General features: G+C 32.7%; 2 protein-coding genes across 2 annotated transcripts; one reads left to right on the top strand and one right to left on the bottom strand.

Moving 5' to 3' along the window:
- Positions 1–505: 505 nt before the first annotated feature.
- On the bottom strand, positions 506–13,560 carry LOC110657310 (uncharacterized). Its single transcript, XM_021814463.2, has 19 exons — positions 13,204–13,560; positions 11,784–11,905; positions 11,456–11,683; positions 10,862–10,948; positions 10,638–10,727; positions 10,422–10,548; positions 7,301–7,401; positions 6,826–6,994; positions 6,582–6,703; positions 6,055–6,183; positions 5,870–5,968; positions 5,720–5,777; positions 5,565–5,640; positions 5,354–5,483; positions 3,506–3,663; positions 2,761–2,833; positions 2,480–2,674; positions 1,903–1,996; positions 506–1,688 (listed from the first exon to the last, which is right to left on the bottom strand). The coding sequence occupies exons 2-19, from the start codon at positions 11,856–11,858 to the stop codon at positions 772–774; spliced, it is 2,928 nt and encodes a 975-aa protein (XP_021670155.2). The 5' UTR covers positions 11,859–11,905; positions 13,204–13,560; the 3' UTR covers positions 506–771.
- A 909-nt stretch (positions 13,561–14,469) lies between these two features.
- On the top strand, positions 14,470–16,642 carry LOC110657288 (beta-amyrin 28-monooxygenase). Its single transcript, XM_021814444.2, has 3 exons — positions 14,470–15,740; positions 15,898–16,085; positions 16,180–16,642. Exons 1-3 carry the CDS (start codon positions 14,774–14,776, stop codon positions 16,480–16,482), a joined length of 1,458 nt encoding a protein of 485 aa, XP_021670136.2. The 5' UTR covers positions 14,470–14,773; the 3' UTR covers positions 16,483–16,642.
- The last annotated feature ends 5,680 nt before the right edge of the window (positions 16,643–22,322 follow it).

Here is a 22,322-nt window from a genome sequence, read left to right as displayed (position 1 = left end):
CCCTCTTACTTTGTTATTCAATAATTAATATGCTTTACTCCGGCACGCATTGGCATTGCTGCCCATTTCACGTGCATCTCCCTAATTCATTTCTAAATGCTACAATCTCCGTAGACATTTAACCCGTCGCTGACCTGAGTATATGCGTCTATTTCTATTTGAATAATAATAATAATAATAATAATAATAATAATTAACATTCAATTAATAAAGGTGAAAATTTTCCTTTTTATTAATCAAGATTCAATCTCACTGACAAACACTTCTTAAAAGAAAACTTCAGCCATGTTTGTCGTTAGGAATTGTAGGCACATAACATCTTATGTTCTGTTTTGGCCTTTTTTTTAATGTTCTGTATGTCCAGGCTATATATTTTCGAAAATATATATATTTGGAATTCAAAATGCGATTTACCTCTCAATGCTTTCAAGTTTCAACCAAGCAGCCTCAATTTTAATTTTCTCTTTCTTTCACACCCAACCAACAAAAATTATAAACCAAAGTATGTACAATGATTTCACCATATAAAAATTCATCAACCAATACGTGTATTTGTTTACAGACACAAAATGCATCATATTTTGAAACGAACAAATGCAACTCAAAACACATTTGCTAAAGTGTACATATAACTGTATACCATTGTTAACTAAAACTACAAAGTCAGTCCACATTGTTTCCAAATTAATTGTGGTCGTTGTGACATCTTTTGAGTTTTGTTCACGTGTATACACCACACAGAGCAAAGAGAGACAATTTTCTCATATATATTCAGTTAATCAGTGATCTCCCTATATTTAACTGCACATCAGGTCCTCTATCACCAGAACCTGAGAAATCCTCAGGCAATGGGATATTTAGCTCTGAACAAACAAGCTGAACAATTTTTCTTGTCACACCCCCGAATGACATTTTGTTTAGTGTCACTGCAATGGCAAACCTGTTCTTGATATCGCAAAAACCTGTGGATCCACCCATGCCCGAGTGCCCAAACCCACTAAATGATCCATCATTTAAACTAGCCCTCCTAAATCCTAGTCCAAATTTTCCTTTTCGCGTGGCCAAATTCTCATACTCACCCACGCCCAAAAATGAATCATGAATCCTAGGGTTAGTAAAAATCCCCTTAACATTATTTTTTTGAGCAACATCACTTCTTGCAAAGCTGTCAGCTACACTGGCATTACTGGTATTCCTACTGGAATCGGAAGCAAGCCTAGTGTAGCCATCATTGCTACTCTTTCTATTATTTTCACCATCCTTGAAATCTTTACTAGAATTCCTCGAGTGGTCATGGTGATCATTACGTTTGTTCTTTGAAGAAGTGGCCACCTCATTACTTTTACCTTTTTGCTTTTTAGAGGTCTTCTCAGAAGGAAACTTGGGAATGTGGGGGTGGCTACCAAGTGGAGGATTGGATAGAGAGGAATGTGATGGTGGGATCATGCCTCCATCAACAAGGGCTGCATAATAACGTGCAAGAGCACGTGCTGAGCAATGTCCATTAGCAGAAGGTATGATTGCACGGCGAACATTCAGCATGTTGAATAAAGCAGGCAAGGTAGTTACTAATTGAGCAATGCTGCTTGGCTGGAAGGTGGATGGTAGGTCAGGACGATTACTCATCTCCAAAAGATTGCTCAGATCATTCATATCTATTGTCAAATTTGCAAGTCGAGATTCCACACCTGGAGAAAAGCCAAAAACACATTGTAGTGCCGATTATCAAAGTAAGTCCAAGTTTACAATTGCTAGGACCTTGAAGCCAGGAACATTGCAATTTTATTTGTTAAAGCACAGATAAGAAGATCAAAAGAAAGCAATTGTTTTCAAAAGTGTGAGTAACGCGTCTTCTTGCATGCAAGAAGATTACTGCAAAGATGTTTGACACATATTACATACCTGGAGGAATTCCAACATATAGCTCTCCTTCAATATTGAGAGGCTGAATGATTGCTTCTTCAAGAATCTGCTGAAATTTCTTGCCAGAGGCATGCTGTTTCATTTAAAACATTATTAGAACAGGGAAAAAGTAAGATTCCATGAAAAGCACTCCAAGTTATTCATTCACATCCAGAGAAACAGATCAAAATCATATGTTCCAATCACATAAGTTATATCTTTATTTTCCATCTCTAGCCCTTTTTTTTTTTTTGTGATTTGGGGGGGGGGGGTGTGGTGTGGTTGGAGACTGGGAGAAGTTTCAGAAAGTGCATCACAGAAGAAAATAGACATAATCAGGATGTCAGAAATTTGTTTATTTCAATTCAATTTTATTTTGTGGCTTTAAAAACATCTTCCATCATGGAAGAATCGCTGTGAAGATATTATGCAAACAATGACATATATAATGAACATAATGCAAAGTTGTTAAATGCAGTGAATAAAGATGAACTCCTATTTACCATTTTGAGAAATGAATTTGCGTCTAACCTTGAAATTCTCAGTATCCCAATACTTAAGAATGAGATTGTAGTACCTCAATTATTCCACCACATAGCCAACCAAAAGAAAAATAGTGATACAATTGCTCCTGGCCAGGTGCTGTCTCAGGAACTGACATACAAATCTGATCCATACATTCTTCCCAGTCACACATTAGCAAAGGATTTTCTCCTCTAAGATTAGCCAAGGCATTGTGCAAACCAGATGTATGGTTTAGAATATGACAGACCTAAAAGAGAACAACAAATAAGCAAAAATGATGAAACACTTCAGATGCTAATTGGACAAGCCCAGCAACGTTAACACATTTCACACCTTTATTTGATCTTTTCCATTTGTTCCAAATTCCGGCCACACATTAGCAACATTTTCATCGAGCTTGACTTTTCTGCAACACACCATGCTGTATTTTATTAGGAAACTACGGACTATTTTGAGTTCAAGAATTTCAAGAAAAAACGCCATGTAGTTTGCAAAACTTTTTGGATCATTCCTGACCATCTGATCAGGTATATTTAAACCATATCTCCTTGGTGTAATAATTCAATCTCATATTCTATGCTGAACTTTCTTAATTATTTGTGCGGGACAGAATTTCTCATCAAATCACATTCTATACTCAATTTGATGCTCATGAATGAAGTGGCAAGGACTTCTCACAATAGCCTTCACAATTGGGGTTCCAAAACAAAGGGAATATCATATGTATAATGAGACTAAGATTGTCGCAAATCAATTCAACCCACATAGCAAAACGATCCAGTCAATTTATTAAAATTTCTAAATAGGTTATCCTGGTAAAAACTATTATTCATATCAACATTTTTCCAGTAATGTATCATTTTACATCTGTTTCCCATATAAGACTTTCCTCTGACATCATTTAAAAATCAAATAGCAGAAACTTAGTAAAGTTAAACTATAAAGTTTCACCAACACTTTACTGGCAGATAACTATGGAAAAAAAAAAGAACATACACTTTTACTGATCTTTACTGCAAAGTTTGATTGACAAGTAAAACGTGAAAAACCTCTGCAGTCATAAAATAACATCACATACCCATTGTCAATGAGCCAATGTAACATTCCCGCTGTGATTCCCTTTGTTACAGAAAAAACTGGAAAAAGACTATCAGGCTGAACTGGGCGAGGATCATATCTACCAAGAATTCCCGCGGCAGTATCAATAATAACCTCTCCATCTTTGTAGGCACATACCTAAGACATCATTATTGAAAAATTATCAAAATATTAACTGCAAATCTAAACCAATTCTTAACTTTTTCATGTCAAAGCATCATAAATTAGAAATTGGCTGTTATTTTTTTCAGTCATTAAAAAAGATGTGTAACCAGAGAGGAAGAGAGCTAATCAGCAATGAAGATAAACAAATTCCAAATGATCCTGGAAATAACAGCTTGTCTCAATGGCACCAGCTAGTGGATCGTTCCCTTGAATATAAGAAAATAAAATCACATTCTATAGGATTTTCATACTACACTAATATCATACAACCATACTTCTTTTGTAGAACTCTTTCCCTATGCTCTTATCTCAGGTTCCAAAAGTTCCTATAAGAAAGTTTTGAAGATCAGTTTCTGCAGTTGGCCAAAATCAAAGCAATAATGCAGCTAGGGGTTTGCAAACAATCAATTCATTTCCAAACTTAAATAATCAAATTAGGGTTTTTTCAAAAATCAATCTGAACCACATAAGCAAACCGAACCAAACCAAACCAAACCCTACAACAACAATAACAAAGCCTTAATCCCAAACTAGTTTGGATTAGCTATATGGATCATTTTTTGCCATTCAACTCTGTTAGACACTAGGTCTACATCAATATCCAAAACAAACCAAACGAAACCCTACAAAGAAAATATATATTTGTTGGTTCACTTTGATTTGCTTTTTATTACATATATAATTTCAGTTTTTTCGATTTTCACACAAAAACCAAACAGAACCTTGGAATACACTGAACTTGTCATGTCAGTTTGGTTTGGTTTTTAGGTTTAAACTGAAATCTGCTCAGCCTTAATTGCAGCAACTGGTAAGTTCCTGAATCCTCATATGATCAACCATTTGTCCTAGCTTCTATGAGCATAGTTTGCAACCAAAAAGATTTAGAATAACCCTTTCTATTCAAGCATTAATCCAGAAAAATAGATTCAGTTCCATGTAATAGTATTTTAAAGCCTTTTTAACTTGTTAGTTTCATTTCTTTTAATTATCTTACAAGAAACCCTCTTAGATATATATACATATATGTTTTTTAAAAGCAGTGCAGAAGCATTGAAGTTGGGTGATAAGTTTGTAATTTCAAAGTTCAGGATTCAAAATACCAGATTCTTTATTTCCATGATACATTGAACACATTTAGGCTGCTTGGTTAGGTTCATAGATTGGCATGGAAATGTAATAAGGTCGTAATAGAATAACTATTTCATGTTGAGTAGCTATTCCTAGATTGGTTCAAATTTAAATGTGGAATACCATTCCATGGTAGAACAATTTTATAATTTCGATTTTTTCATTAACTTTAACATGTGAAATAATTATAATATAGAATAAATATTTTTTAAATAAGTATGATATAAATTCAAAAAAAGAGTGAAGAATAGCTTTTCCACTCCTACCATATTACATTCCATGAACCAAACAAGTCCTGGAGTTCTTTATTTATTTATCTATTTTTGCTGCAATTTTCAGCAGTTGTAGGTCTCTTCGACACAATCCTTGATTTTAATGGAGTCACAAAGGAAAACAAATAATATTGACTTATTGAGTGTTAAATGAAGAGAATGAAAATAGGAGTACAGCATATATTTCATATTCAAGCTACATAACCAGAAAAAGGTTATTTAGATTAGCATTCTATCATATAAATAGTTGAAATGGCACAGACCTGGATTCCAAGTACTTTTTCTTCATTTCCCAAATCAACTAAGAGCTGCCTCAACTTTGTCTCCACGTCAGAATGAGATGGTGTATTGTAGATCCATTGTGCATTAACTGCTGGTCCCTTATTGATGTTTCTGAAAATTAAGTTTGCAGTTCAAACAGAAAAATTAGAGACAAAAACATTAAAAATTGATGTATGTTTATGATAGACTCACCCTACTAGAGCAGATTCTGCAAATGGTCTCATGATATCTTGATATACTATGCGAACATTCATTGTGGACGAAAGCCCTAAATCCAAGTCAGAAAATGAGTAAAAGGGTATAATCCTTTGCACCAGGAGGTAACAAAAGGAGATTGCAGTACAGACCTCTCAGAAGATTGAGGACCCGTGAGAATATTACAATATCTCCGGGAAATGCATCAACCTGAAACAAATGCTTGTTATTAAATGTGACTGAAATAGTCAATGAACATATTATGAAACACATAGAAAGAAGGAGATGATATTTAGACTTACTGGATTAAAGTGTTTAAATTCTTTTTGTTTGAGCTTCATCTTTTCCTGTATAATCTTCATGTTTTTTGATCTTTGCTCAGCCAAGGATTTCATGTTTTCCTTAATAAGATCATTGTTACATGATAAGACATGGTGAAGCTTAAAAAAATATATATATATCTGAGAAGCGGGCAGTACGTGCTTACAAAAGCCTCATTAGCTGGCGTTGAAGTACGAAAAAATACATTTGTTACCTCCATAGCCTGATCTGGAATGTCCAGACGCAGCTTAAGCCCCATTTCTGCAAATGCAGACAAAAGGGCTACATGGTCCCCCTGTAACATAGAGAATCAGAATTACTTAATAAAGCATGACCATACAAAACATGTGTGTGTGCATAGTTTTAGCAATCAAGAAATCAAGAATTATTGCACAATGGACGTATTTTAACATAACAATAGTATTCCCAGCTATTGATTCTATTTCAACTACCAATATTAACCTACAATAAAATTAAACCTAGAGTGGACTAAGGACATAGAGTAATGATCAAGAGGAGGTGTAGAGAGAGAGAGAGTAAAGAACATTTGTGCTAGAAATAGTATCAAGGGGTCATGCAATAGCAATTAGCTCACAGCATTCAAAATCAAGAACTATTCTAATGATCCATAATTCGCATTCATTATTGGTTAAATCTACAGAGAGTGAGAAAGGGATAAAAAACAATATAAACCTCAACAGATGCAAGAAACATTTTGGCTAGTGCTTGTTTCATCGAACTCGATATTTTCTTTGTAAGACCAAAGTCAAGCAAAACTGGAAGATGTGGAGGTTCCTTGCTCACCAGGAAATTTCCTGCAACATATGACAAAAAAGAAAGTTAGAGATTATAACAATTCAAAACCTAAGAGTGTAGCATGTAGTAATTTGTAAAAAGATCTCTGGAAGAATACGAGGGAGAGAGAACAAGAGTGTACCAGGATGTGGGTCACCATTAAAAAATCCATCAATATATATTTGATGGGCATATGCACGTGTTATTTCTTCAACAACTGCTTGCTTGTCAACACCATAAGCTTCAAGAGATTCATGGTCATTCAAACGAATCCCATCCATATACTCTAAAACTAGAACCTTTTCACTTGACTGACATTAGAAGCAACACAACAAAAATTAAGACAAGTGGGATTATTAGGCAAACATTCTTCAGTTCAAGAAGAACAAAATGAAATACCAAGCAAAATAATGGGAATAATGGTTAACATATTTTTTTTGGTTGGATGTGGGGAGAAGAAAGATGTCTTCTTGGAATTGCATCATAAAATTTGATATGGTAAGATCAAATCAAAAATTAAATCCTAAGAATTTTTCTAATACTACCCTGTGGGTATGCAACGTCTCCACTTCAGCAGGCACATTTATCACAATAAAATGTTAAAAGGAGAAAACTACCTGAATAAGCTCTGGAATCAGAACATCCACTGGATTTGCAGGCTTGTTATTGTCATTGTTTTTTCTGCAGCCAAGATTCCTAGCTACAGTTCTAGTATTCTCTACAAATACAAAGAGAAATGTCAGTACAAAGGTAATAGGAAAAAATAAATTAAAAAAGTTGAGATATTCACTAGGATGTTTGAAGGCAATTGAAAGAGGAATTTAGGGCCCTCTCCTATATATGGAAAGTTTTATAAAGAGTAGAATGAAAGGCTCAGGTCCATTATCAACAAAAGGAGTTTCAGAGTCAATGCCACAGAACCTGACATGCAAGAAAGTTGATGGCTATTATACCATGGTAACCATCACTCTCATCCCATTATTCTCTAAACCCACTACTGGGGCATTGCCACTGAGCTGCTGATTTCATTCCATTCTAGCAGTACTGCAGTAGCACCCAATATTGTTAAAAGCAAGAAAAGGCGCCAGGCAAGGCAAGGCAACTACCCCAACGACAGAGGTGCCGGGCGACAAGGCAAAGCCTTAGTGAAGCTAACATTAACTTTTTGTTTTTTTTTTTTTCCCTTTTTTAATTGTTTTTTAACACAACAAATTAAAAAACCCTAAGACAGCACCTCCTATTTTGTTACACCTCCTTTATCTCTCCAAAAATACCTCTCTCTTACTACACTTTCTCTCTCTCTCTCTCTCTCTCTCTCTCTCTCTCTCTCTCTCACACACACACACACACACACAGCAGCAGCCAACAGTCAATCCTAAGGTATGTTCATCCTTCCTCTCTCTCTCTCTCTCTCTCTCTCTTCTTTTTCTTCTTTCCTCTCTTTCTTGTCCTCTTTCTTCTATTCTCAAAACAGCAGACAGCACCCCGCACCTATCACTTTCCTCTTCTTTTTTTGTCTTTTTTACCTTTTTTCTTCTTTTCTCTCCTCCTTCTCTCTTCTTCTATTCTACTATACTTCTCAATAAGCCATTTTAAAAAAACACAACAGTTTTATTTTTTTTTTCTTTTATTTTAATTGTTTTGTTAGATATGTTTCTTGTTAATTATTTGTTATATGGGTATTGTGATATATGGGCATTGTTAATTTTCCTATTTTAATTTGTTGTTTAATTTTGTGTTATACGGTTATTGTGATATGCATTTTGTTAGACGAGTATTGTGAATTTGTGATATGATTTATGTTTAGGCTAATCTCATGACAATTTTATTTTAATTCCCCCTAGATAAAAGTAGGAATTTTTATGTTAGATTATGGTTTTAAATTGCAGTCGCAGCCGCGTTCGCAGTCACAGTCACGTTAGCGAGTAACGGAAACGGGCCTGTAACGACCGTAACGTAGTGTTAACAGCCTGTCGATACGCAAATTTTTTTGAAAAATTTACAAAGTTCATCAAATGAATAAATATTCAAAGATATAGTTAAAACTAAGATATACAACTAAATAATAACATAAATATATTAAATAAAGATATTAAATCCACTATTCTTATACATCATTAGTATTAATCAATTTAAAACCAAAATAACTAAGAAGATAGTAAACAACTAACCTTATTACCACTAAAATGAGTGTCTAGGAGATTCTTGATTATCTTGATTTTGATCCTAGGATAAGGATTGGGAGCTTTGATCATTAGCTTAGGTTGTAAACTTACTATGTAATTAGGTTATTAACTTACTATGTGATTAGGTTGTAAACTTACTATTTAATTTAGGAAATCAATTTCAAGAGTTAATTTCATGATTATTTATTTTTCTTAAATTTTATCTTACCAAAACCTAAATTTATGTTTAGCAAATATTACTAAAGTCTAAATCATTTTTTATATTATTTTCTAATTATTTATGTATTTATCTAAAAATATTTAAAAATAGCTAAAAATTAGAAAAAAAAATAATAATTTTCCCTTCAATCTCCTTTACTTCAAAATTACCTTACCTATTTGATGGTCCATGCTCTTGAGCTCAAAATTTTGTAGAGAAATATATTATTTCAATTTGGTTGGTTGTGTAAAAAATTGAGAGAAAGTTGAGAAAAAATGATTTAGTCGCCCAAAGAGAAAATGAAAAGGTACTAAAATAAATGAGTCAAGATAGTTTTTTGCCCAAAAAAAAGTTTCCTCTACTACATTTCATATGAAAGACGAAAAAAAAAAAAGCTAAGAATTCTTAGTTGGAAAAGTAATGGCCGTTATGACCGTTACTTAATGGTCTATAACAGCCGTAACTGCCTTTACAGTTACAAATTTAAAAATCCGTTAAATAACGGTAGTAACAGTAACGGTAAGCCAAAAAACCTTTAAATAACGGCCGTTACGTTCATTATTTAAAACCATACTTAGAAGCGTGTGTGTGTATGCGTGTGTGTGTGTGTGTATAATATTTAGGCAATTCAGGTTAGGCTTTGTGCTTCAAAAAGGCCCATGCCTTGCTTTTTGCCTAAAGCCATTGGGTACCCTATCGCCTTAGTATCTCCTTTCACCTTGATAACAAGGTTAACACCATAATGATTATGGGGCACCATGCCAATACCCTCACATCATTGACATCAAATTACCACCAACACATGTTGACGTCATCACATCAGTTACTACTGCTTTACCATCAGCACCACGGTACCATCAAACTCTTCACAGCAGAACTATTGACACTGTTGTTGCCACTGCTGTGAACACCACCTTTAGTATTATGTGGCCTAGTGTTGGTCACTGCCATCCTCAATGTCTAGCATATTTCAATCGCCACAACGGCCCCAATTTAAACACCACTATGCTGAAGCTACTTCACCACTCTCTGATAGCATTGCCATCACTTATGTTTGCCACACTACTGCTATGGCATTGCCAATGAAAGCTCCAGAGTATCGAACATTCTATCACCCCTATAATCAAATCAATTAAACAGGAACCTAATACGCTCATCCACAGTGTGAAATTCTGAAATATAATTGAATTTCACTTTTCCAGATGATTAAATTACTTCTGTACATTTAAAATTAACCATACCTACCTTTGACTTGTATTAATTACTCACTAGAAGAAAACAACTCCTTATTTGTCAAGTTCAAAATTGACAGAATCCGCCCAACATAAATATCATGAAAGAATCAAAGCATACCAGCTTCAATATTGAAGTCAAGTTCTCTTGGAGCTTCTTTGCACCATTCATCTATCATGGGATTAAAGTCATACTGAGGCTCTGCCCATGCTATCCAGTCAACAATTGACTTGGCATTCTTTAAGTCCTGAAAAACAATGGCATACGCAAAAGATACATAAAGTTAGCAACTGTTACTCTTCATTTTAGCGTCTTAAGAAAAAAAGAGTGTGAAACCTCCAATATAATTGTTTTAATGCCCTCATGTTGAACTTTAACAACCACCTCCTGCCCATTAATAAGTGTTGCACGATGGACTTGTGCAATCTACACAGAACATAATATAGTATCAATAGAATTAATAATAAAAAAAAATGTTCTCCCTCTGCTGTACCATAGAATATTTTTCATCCTAAGTATGTGTTAGTTTTAGCTTTCCATTTAAAAAAAAGGTATCTTACTGATGCTGTTGCCAAAGGCGTCCTGTTAAAATCTGAGAAAAGATCATCCATCGATTTTCCCAGTTCTTTCTCTATAGTTTGACAAACCTGTGGAAATGGAATTTCAACTTAGTAAACCAAGCACCAAAAGTTTCTTCGTAAAAACTATAAAAATACATACACACATGCTTCGAATTTCTACTCTTAAAAAGTAATAAAAAAATGAACTTTTTAGAAGTTTCCACTTTGTCCTTCCTGCGATCAGCCACTTTACAAACTTGATATTTCTTACTAGAAAATACCAAGCTAATTAACAGAAGATATGGCACATGATCTTCACCAAGTTACTGCGTCTGCTTAATTTATACAAGCCCTTCTACAGGTACTCTGCACATGTCGGCCGGCTTTACATTCTAGTTCTTTTCTTTCAATGATTGCTTATAGCTTCATATATCACAATCTTCTTGCTCTCTTTAAGAAAGGGCAGTTGAAAAGCCAAAGGTCTTGTAGTGAACATGCATCTAACTAAATTTCATTACATTTATCATCCATACAAAAAAGAAGCTAAAAGCAAATTATAAGAAGAATTTCACTACATGCTAAATAGAACACAACCTCTTGCAGAGGACGAGGAGGAAGAGAGTCCTGTAACTGCTTGAGAAGTGATATATATGCAGGAGGAAGCACGTCAGCACGTGTGGATAAGTACTGTCCAAGTTTTACCCACAATCCTTCCAATTCTATCATCAAGTTGAGAACACGCTTAGCATTGCGCTCATGAGCCTTCTCCCACAATGCAGCTCTTTTCGATTTGATGGTCCATTTATCTCTTTGCTGTACAGCCTTTGATACAAATAAATAAAATAAGGAGGATACTTGGCACAACCAGAAAATCAGAATAGCTAAGTCAGGATAGAATTAGGTAGCGATAAACTAACAATACCTTATAATCCAGATAGATCATTATAGCCGCTGCAAATACTCTCACACGCCTTCTGTAAATGTTTCCCCATCCCATCCTAGGTACAAAGTGAAGGCAAGAACAACCACGTCCACAGTTGTTTACTGGAAAAACAACACCAAAAGTAGAGGGAACAAGAAATCAGATTCTGTGATAAATAAGAGTAAGGAACTTGTATGATCATCTAAGATTGCATCATACTTATTATGTGGAGAAAAAGACTACACAAATCTCTAATAAACAGCTGAATGTCATCAAAAAAATTGAAAAGAAAGGCATGAATGCACAAAATTTGAATGAACTATAACAATTTCTACATTTGTGACCGAGAGGTCAGGGATTCAAGCCACAAGAACAGCCTCCCTACAAAACAGAGGTAAGGCTGCATACATCAACCCTCCCCAAAACCCACAAGTGTGGAGTGCTTCATGCTGTAGGTCACCCTATAACAGTTTCTACATATGGCATTAAGAATATATAAGATTGCCAAGCTGAAATAAGTTTTTCCTCAGGCAGAGACAAGTCCTGGAAATGAATAACTAACGCAAGTCTCCCTTGATCTCAAGTGTTATAAATAGATAGACCAAGAAACGTTACTGCCACACATGAAAAAGTAATGTCTTGTGCAGTTGATTGAGTTCCTTAATATGGTCAGGACAGAATGAGAGAAGATAAAGTTAAAACTGAATATTTTGCTGGTAATTGCATTTGTAATTTCACTATTCTGACTCTTCTAAAATATTAATGGCAACATTTTATTCACTTTTTCAATGGTAATCAATAGGTAGTAAAAGCAGAAAGGCTATTCCTTCCTTGTGTGTTGATTGACACCAAAAAGCATGTTAAAGATGTTGATCCTTTAAAATCTGTGCAACAGCAAGAATAGAGTACATGGAAGAAATCAAATTTGAAAGCTAATACTGCAGTCTGCGATGCTGCTTTCATGATGGATGCTTGCACAGCTACAACGAGAACTTTAATCTATCCTATTCACTAATTCAATTTCCCAAATTGTTAAATTTTGGGATTATTTTCAGGAAAGAAAAATCAGCATGAGTCTTCCCAGGTAAGGCCGTCTAAGCTTAAACATAAGCTCAACAGAGGGGAAAAGCAAAGGGGTGCAAGTGATAATCATAAAGATATAATCCATTCTAAATTCAACAGTTCTGAAGCATATTTAATCAGCTGTTTTAAAACAATTTTTTTTTATTAAAAAAAAAGAGAAAAAAGAAAGATGAAACAGAAATCAATCGAAACCTCCGGCAAACTATATTGCAATTGAAGCACAGTCAATTTGAATTAATTGCGGAAAAATTAGAACACAATCAAAATCATGAAGCAAAGCGAGATGAACGGATTGAATGGAGAAAGCAATGGATGAATGAAATTGAGAGATTCTTACCTCAAAGCAGAAATGCTTTGATTTCTCGAAACGATCGGATACAAGTGTCGTTTATGGAAATGGTAAAGAATACTGAATTGGACTTGTATTGGCATTGGCCACCTGCTCTCCTAGTCCTAGAAAGCGAAACCCAAATTGGCAAGCAAGTTGCTATTCGCCCATGGCCATGGGGAGGACACGTAATCCATTTTTTTGCCAAAAAAAGTCACGCGTGGCGACATTGGATACGCCAGTTTGGTACCGACAGGTGACGGTAGTTATGTGAAATGAGAAAATGCAATGCATAAAAGAAGAGAGAGATGCAGTAGCGTGGAACGAGAGAGTTTAGGTTGAAAGTTGAAAGGCAGAATAAAATCCATAGAGAGAGACTGTGGAATCGGAGAAAGGAATGAAGTGTTGAGCAGTGTGAAAAGCCTGATAATATAGTCAAACTGAAGAGGCTTTGGAAGGGACCGCCAAGTCTTGCACCGCCCGCCACCGTTCGACGCCGATTCTTCTCGTTCACAAATAAAAACTAGTTTTATTTGAAAGTTCAAGAATTCATAACAAAATGCTAAGGAATAAATTAAGTTTATTATTTATTTTTTTAATTACTTTTTCTTAACAATTGATTTCACGTAAGTATAAAAATTATTATATATAAGAATTATTATATATTATAATTAATTTAAAACTTAACCATTCCTTTCCAAAAGAAAATTAAAGGCTAAACATCGTTTTATTGTCTTTTTACATTTCACATTGTTAATATTATTTCCTTTTCTTTAATTATTTATAAATTTAGAACATACTATTTTAGTTAATATAATTTTTATATAAATAAAATAGATCATAAAAATAAGATATTGAAGTAATGAAAAAATTATTTTTTAAATATGTTCATATATATTTAAATTATAAAATGATTAAAATTAAATATATAAAATAAAGTATTAATTATTAATTTATTATACAAAGCATAAAATTTAGATCTGTAAAATTAAAATGAATACGATTTGATAAAAAAAAATCATGAGTCAACATTCAAAGTTTTTTTTCTTTTCTTTTAAAAGCAATATATGTGTTTGTCAAAATCAGAAGGTTGAAAAAATGGACAATCGGATTAAGATATCTATTTATAGTTAATAGACTACTCTAGTTGCTTATTGCAAAGTGCAAACTGGAAGAGCAAATCCACGGGCCTGTGTTGGCTATTTCAATTGGCTCAATCTCAAATTACATAATTAGATGCGAGCCATAAAAATATTGAATGAAAATAAGAGAAGAGATGCCTGTATTTTTTTTTTCTTGCTTTTGTCCTGGTTTTTGTCTTTTTTCGGGAGTAGCATTTGTTTACCAAACTTCTTTTAAAGAATTATGATCTCACTTGCATCCCCAGGACGGAAATCCTTGGATTTATTTATCTGATACTTTCGAGAACATCGATCATATAATATTCTCTTAATCGTTTTTTTTTTTTTTTTATAATTCATTGATTCGTATGCTTGTCTTCTAAATTTGCAATGTTAGATTCCTATACCCTTTATTATATATAAACGTTCCAAGCTCTTCTTTTCTTCATCCCACAAAAATGGAACTTGCTTTGTATAATTCTCTACTTATTTCAGCCATTTTCTTCATCCCTCTCCTGCTTTACTTTCTGCGTCACAAGAAGCTGGGGTCAACAGAAAATGAGGCACAAACACTATCACAGTTACTACAGCAGACGCCACCAGGCAGCAGCGGATGGCCCTTGATCGGTGAAACTATAGAATATCTATCCACCACCAAGGCAGGTATCCCTGAAAAATTTATAAACGATAGAAGGAAGAAATACTCCTCCAAGCTCTTTAAGACGTCTTTGCTTGGCCAACCTATGGTTCTTTTGTGCAATGCTGAGGGAAACAAATTTGTTTTCTCCAATGAGAATAGGCTTTTCACGACCTGGTGGCCTAGCTCCATCGATAAATTCTTTGACACTCACAACGCATCCAAGAGCGAGGAGGCCATGAAAATGCGCAAATTTGTGACCCCAGTTCTGAAGCCAGACACACTTCGCAAGTATGTGCATATTATAGATGCAAAGACAAGACAGCATCTACGGGCACATTGGGATGGCAAACAAGTTATTGAGGTACACCCTTTCGCCAAGGATCTGACATTTGTGTTAGCATGTGGACTGCTCTTAGGCATTCATGATGAGGAAGCAATTGCGCAATTTCAGAAGCCATTTGGCCACTTTTCAGCAGGGCTTCTTTCGTTGCCTATAGATCTTCCAGGGACGAATTTCAGGCGTGCTATCAAGGCTGCCAAGGAGCTCAGGAAGGAGTTTGAAGTTATGATCAAGCGTTGGAAGAGTGACAGGTCACCATCCCAATCACAGGGTATATTGTCCCAACATCTACTAGAGCTGAATGAGGAGGGACAAGAAGAATCCCAAATGGCAACCAGGATTTTAGCCTTGATAAGTGCTTCTTATGACAATGTAAGCACCGCAATGACTTTTGTCGTCAAGTATCTAGCAGAGATGCCCAACGTGTTCGATGCAGTCTTGAGAGGTAATTAAGTATGCACCACATGTATATATATACTATATCTCTGCACTAAAAAGGTATAAATAGGCCATCATGGATATATATTGAATTCACGATTCACTAAATCTAGGCACTAAAAATGTATACTGAACTTTTCTGAAAAAATTTAGTAATTATATAGAGCAAAGCGAGATTGCCAGAGAAAAAGAAGTGGATGAGCCCTTGAATTGGGATGACATACAAAAGATGAGGTATTCATGGAATGTGGCAAGTGAAGTGTTGCGACTCCATCCACCAGCTAATGGAGCTTTCAGAGAGGTCATCACCAATTTCTCATATGCTGGATTTCTCATTCCCAAAGGCTGGAAGGTATATGTATATATATATGAAGAGACAAGTAGTTAATTATATAAATATTAATTGTTTGTTAAAATCTTAATCAATTAATTCGTACCCTTCACAGCTGCACTGGAATGCATTCGCCACGCATAAAAGTCCAGAATACTTCCCGGACCCAGAAAAGTTTGATCCATCAAGGTTTGAAGGAAATGGGCTTGTTCCTTACTCATATGTTCCGTTTGGAGGAGGAGCTCACATGTGCCCTGGAAAAGAATATGCCCGAATTGCAATACTTGTTTTGATGCACAATGTGGTCACAAAATTCAAGTTGGAAAAGTTGTTTCCTGACGAGAAGATTATAGGCCTTCCCATTTTAAGGCCAGCCAAAGGCCTTCCAGTTCGCCTTTATCCTCGTCAACAACCCTGACTTGGGTATTATATATATCGGTTTTCGTCAGGATATCCCAGGGGAAAAAAGCTATAATAAAAATCCAAATTTTAACATTTGGATCGACTTGTTAATTAGACGGTTTATTTGTTACTCAGAACCTGATGGCATATATATGGAGGTATTAGGTTTAAAGTTATACGCAATGAATGAAATTAAGCTGGCATGCTGTCTTTGTATTTGTTTCTTGCTTGAGCTTCATTTGCGTCGTTTCCCACTTTTTTTTTTTTTAATTCAATGGAGACATAATATATAATAAATGAGCTACACAGTAGGAAGTAACTCTCAACTTTTCTTACCATAAAATAAATAATAGCCCTCTCCTTCCAGGCAGAGAAAGACCAATCAAATTACATAGTCCATTTCAATAATTTTGCTTTATCATGCTATTTTCATTATATGTTTTTCATAACAAAATTTACCCGAAGGTTTCAATAAAAAACTGAAACCTACTTAAGTAAACATTCAACTCAAAATAATTTGAATTCAAATAATTCACAAAATTAAAGATCAACCCAACAATTTACATAACTTGATTCGAAATTAATTTGATAAATCTGAATATTAATCCAAAAGTTAAATGAATACATTTTTTTTTTGAAAAGTTAATATTTTAATTTAAAATGACATTGTTTATAAATTCACTCGAAATCATGTATATATAGCGATTAATTTGTTACTTGAAATGTCCCAACTTGAACCCATTAAAAAAAAAATTAAAAAAAAAAACCTCAAATAACTTGCAGCAATCAAGAGAAGAAAAAAGAAAACCAAGAGAGAGTTATGGGGCCCCAATAATTTAGATTACTGCTTACCATATACGGACGAAGCTTGTATCGTGTGGCCAAGCGAGAAGCGGCGGCCTATCCAGTGAAAAAGTTGAAAACTTTATTGTGAGGCATGAAGACATAAAGATTGAGGATGCTTTGAGAAAGAATAATAAAGCAGGGACACATATGATGACGATGGAATATTCAAGCCCGAAAACATGCACCTTATATGCATGCGCTGCTGGCTTCCAGTCACAGCACCAAGTTAATTAAGCCGACAATTCACTAGCTCATCCATAAACCAAATCATTAGACTCTTAACAATGCGGTGCACGTATTCTCCTCAGAAACCATATCTCTTGAAAGATTATATTCTCCCCAGCAGTGCCAGTCAGCATTGCATACTACCTTTTGGCTTTTGACTCTCCCTTTGAAGGAAAAGTGGGACACTGCTATCCAATTGAATAGGGTTTGGATAGATATGGCAATTTGGCGGTGCTTATTGGCACTCTGGTCACTATCTTTTTCTTTTTGGACTCAGAATATACATATATATGTGTATATGGGCTGCCTATTCTACCTATAAATACACACTGGTGGTTTTGGGACATGCATGATGAAATGAATCGAATGCTGACCTGGGGTCCTTGCATGAAGAGGTAGAGAGTGTAATTCAGCCAAGGATGACTTGCCGAAAGCGCTGATTATACCATGTAATATATATATATATACACATATCTTCCACCCTGCTCTGCCCGCAAGTTGTTTCTTGGCTATGTTATACTCTTTTCTTCTCATGTCAGGCCTACCAGGTACTTCTCATGAACATATCACACCGGATTACAAAGCCAGCCCCTTCAATTATGTCAACTGGTGATCAAAAGGGCAGTATATGCACAGCCTTTTTTTTCAGTTATTTATTTATTTTTAATTATACCAATCTTAATTTTCTCTAGCAGGCAAGTCATATTTGGATTATATCGGCCAAGCTTAGCTTAGTGGTCAAAACATCGCTCACCTTTAGTAATGTCCCGGATTCGAGCCCCCCAACAAAATGTATCTCTGACAAAAAAAAAAAAAAGTCATACTTGGATTATACTTAAACCTGATTTTTAACTTAGCATGCCAAATTTTTAAGTGTATGGGAGTAGTTTGCTGGGCAAGTGTTAGATGATCATATTAGTACTAAGTTTTTTTTCGTTTATTATTATTATTATTATTAAAATTATTTATTAGGTATGATGTATGATGTTTAAGTAAAAATGATAGCAATGTAGTGGTAGAGATTTCTCCAAAAAAGAAAATGTAGTGGTAGAGAATTATTCCCAGTACAATGGAGGCTTTTTTTTTAAAAAAATAAAAATAAAAAAGGGACGATCATAAGCTTGAAGAGCCACCGAGAAACATGCGGGACAAAAGCAGATACCGAGAGGGGGGAAAAAAAAAGGGATTACGCATTTCTCATGCAAAAACAACTTTTTAAAGTAATTTTTAATGTCTCTTACGAAAAGTTCCTTCTTAGGTGCCTGTCATTTTAGAATTTATGTAATATTATAAAAATATATTTTTAAATATATTAATTGTAAATACTAAAAATTGATTTAAAAATATTAATTATAAATAGTAAAAATTAATTTAAGACTCAATTTATATATTTAAATTAAAATTTAATAAAAAAATCTTTTAATTTTTTTAATAAATATTTAAAATAATACTTTATTTATTTTTCTCAAAATCTCAATGACAAGTCGCTTTAGAAAGTTTTTTTTTTCTCAAAATCTGTTTGATATTATTATTTGAATTGTTATTAAAAAAATATCTCTATAAATATATTATTTATATGTTATTAAAAATTAATTTTAAATTAAATTTAATATATCTTAATTATAAGAATTCTAAAATAAACAAATAAATTTTTAATTTATTTTTTCAAAATATTTAAAATAGTATTTTTTTTTTTAAGATAAATTTTGGCCACAATATCAAACAGGAGATAGACAACTTTGCTGATGTATATCAGGATCAGCAATTTAGCTTATTTAGCTTATTGTACACAACACAATTATTATTGAACGGTGACACTAAAACCTTTCAGAGCCAGAAATTATTTTTTTAAATAAAAATATTCATTTTAAATACTATTTAGAAAAATAGTTTAAAAAAAATTATTTTATTATTTTAATATTTTTATGACTAAAAATAATTAAATTTTATTTTTAATTATTTTTAACACTTTTTAACTAGTATATTTAAAAAAATAATTTTTTCAACAATAATAATAAACAAGTTTTAAGAAATAACTGAGAGAAATTGTTTGCATATCAAGAGGAATTTGTCATTATTGTCTGTAATTTTGAAGATGTTACTAATTGAGCAATGTATGAAGTTTCAAATTTGAGTTTTTAATTATAATTATAAAAAAATTAGAGATTAATTAATTTGATCAATTGATTTACACCTTTTCACAAAAAAATATTGATACTGGGCATTCTTACTATTGATAATTAACGTTTTTAAAATTCAAATACACATGTTTGTCTTAGGGAATATTTTGCTTCAATTTTCTTTCACTGAAAAATGCTAACTTTAGGCTCAGGCAATGCCTGCTCACCATTTAACATCTCTTGTACACAATACTGGACGCACAATAGACCCCTATCATTGATTGTCTTCTATCGTAATTGTATTAAACAAATTTTATAAGGATAAATAATAGAGCCATATTTAATTAATAAATATCAAAAATTTTGCAATTCATTATAAAATATAGAAAATAAATAAAAAAAATTATAATTCACTACTACTTTATAATCAGTTATTGTACCTTGCAAAATTCAATTATATTTTTATTTATTCATTTAACCCGCATCAACAAAAAACCAAGCCCAAACTTCATTTCTTAAAACCAATTAGGGCCCGAGTAGGAGGATCCATTTTGGGGTCCTGTTGGCTTTCTTTTCTAGTTGTTTTTTTTTTTTTTTTTTTGAAAATTCCCTTGACGCCTTCCTGGCAAGTTGATTAGCCTATAAGCCATTAAGCTTGCCCACGGCCGGTTTCGATTCTTGAAGGATAAGAGCTTTACTCGGCCCTGAGGTCCTTTCATGGTTCTGACTTTAATTTTAGTTTAATTTAATTTTTTTTTTTTACTTTTTAATTGAAAAAAAAAAAATTAAACTGAAAATGAATCAATTAGTCTCAAGTCTGATTTAGTCATAATTCAAGTCAATCATTTTTTGACTAGTTTCAATCATGTTTCGATTTTGACCAGGTCCCTAACTATGTCTGCTAGCACATACGTGAAAATGTGATCAAATGGTCCAAATAGCTAGCCCTACCCACTAAAAGCTTTTTTAGAATTGCCATTAGAATTACAATTAAAAATAATATTTACTAGATAAATGATATCATAAATAAATTTGATATATTGTAATATTAAGAATATTAAACTGTAAAATAAATTTTTTGAATGGCTTTTTTTAACAATATTTAAAACTTACATTTTTTTTAATTGTGCTTTTTAAATCTTAAAACTCAATATAAAATGAGGCTGTAATTGTTGTTTGACATTAATTTCTCTTTTTTTTTTTAAAGAAATTTCAAGGTTAAAGGAGTAGTATTTACAAAAACATTTTAAATATTTTTAAAATAAATTATTTGACTCTCTTTTCCTATTTTTATTTTTCCTTTAGATTTATTTATTAGATGGCTATTGATGGCTACTCCCATATTAATTTTCTTTATTTATTTTATAATAAACTTTTAGATTTGTACCCATTTAAAATAAATTTTAATTTTTTTCCTTAAATTTATGTTTTTATAAACATATTTGAGGCTCTTTTCCGAATATTAGAGTATTGTTCTTCCATTACTAAAATCTTATTTTCGAGCATACTTTTGTTTATTTTTTTATAATATTTAAATAAATTATTTAACAATTCAAAATTAATTTTAGTCGGAGGCTTTAGATTTGCAACTATAGATAATGATTTTTATCAATGGATGATGGTAGTACAATTTGTTTTTTTATTAATATTTAATATTTTAAATATTAGATATGTTTATTTAATTGTTCGAAATGACAAAATATTAATTACTATCGACGAAGATTATATCTAAATATAAAATTTTAATTGCATGTGTTTGTATTTTTTATGAGAATATGTTACATTTATTTTAAATTATAATGAATTATAAAATTTTTAATTGAATAACTATTTAAAATAATACGTTATATTGTTTAACTATTCTTAGTTAAAGCATATTAATTTATATTTTAAATAATTTTTAATATTTATAATTAATATATTTAAAAAGTGTTTTTTTTCCATTATCAATTATAATAACAATATGAAAAAATGATAAGTAAGAAAATGCTTTATTAAATGGAAAAAAAAAATGGAGAAGTGGTTGGAATCATTTATACTTCATTTGAAAAGTTTCTATTAATTGTTATTAATGTTGAGCAAATTATATTGTTGACAAATTTACACCATAAAAACTTGAAAATAAATGCAATTAATATTTAATAGGATGTGATTATTATAAATTTAAATTTATACAAAAATGAATTCAATAATTATTGAATTAAGTGTTTATATATAAATTTATATATATTATATTTTAATTAATTATATAAAAATTTATTGTAATTATTATTAAATTTATTTTTATTTTATATCAAAATTATATTAAATTAACCTTTTTATGAGAAGGAAAATTTTCCTTGATGAATTAGGTGATTGGTGGGTTGTAGCCTTCACAATTAATAATAATCTAAATGTTTGCAGCCTTTTAATTGGAGCAACCCAAAGGGAAGAAGTGTGAGAGTCCACTCCACCATCTTTTTGTTGATTCAAATCAAAACCTTTTTCTATCACCTACCCGCCCCCTTGATTTGTGCACCTAACATTACAAATGTAACTTTCCCATTTTTTTTTTTATTATTTATTTCTCTATACTCCTCCCCGCAAACCGCTATCTGTCAGTTTCCATCACTACCTACATCTTCTTTTTGTCCATCCCTAACCGACACGTGTCTATTCCTCCACT

Source organism: Hevea brasiliensis, chromosome 4, assembly GCF_030052815.1.
Source record: "Hevea brasiliensis isolate MT/VB/25A 57/8 chromosome 4, ASM3005281v1, whole genome shotgun sequence".
In the NCBI taxonomy this organism is placed as follows: domain Eukaryota; kingdom Viridiplantae; phylum Streptophyta; class Magnoliopsida; order Malpighiales; family Euphorbiaceae; genus Hevea; species Hevea brasiliensis.
The sequence above is the reverse complement of the archived record's forward strand: the minus strand, read 5'-3'. Positions and strand labels throughout refer to the sequence as shown.

Excerpts from the sequence above, each read along its gene's own strand:
- LOC110657310 (XM_021814463.2), bottom strand. The coding sequence starts at position 11,858 with ATGGGATGGGGAAACATTTACAGAAGGCGTGTGAGAGTATTTGCAGCG. Across the intron at positions 7,402-10,421 it reads TGACTTCAATATTGAAGCTG|AGAATACTAGAACTGTAGCT; the intron begins GTATGCTTTGAT and ends TTGTATTTGTAG. Across the intron at positions 3,664-5,353 it reads AAAAAGTACTTGGAATCCAG|GTATGTGCCTACAAAGATGG; the intron begins GTCTGTGCCATT and ends ATGATGTCTTAG.
- LOC110657288 (XM_021814444.2), top strand. The coding sequence starts at position 14,774 with ATGGAACTTGCTTTGTATAATTCTCTACTTATTTCAGCCATTTTCTTC. Across the intron at positions 15,741-15,897 it reads GTTCGATGCAGTCTTGAGAG|AGCAAAGCGAGATTGCCAGA; the intron begins GTAATTAAGTAT and ends GTAATTATATAG. Across the intron at positions 16,086-16,179 it reads TCATTCCCAAAGGCTGGAAG|CTGCACTGGAATGCATTCGC; the intron begins GTATATGTATAT and ends TACCCTTCACAG.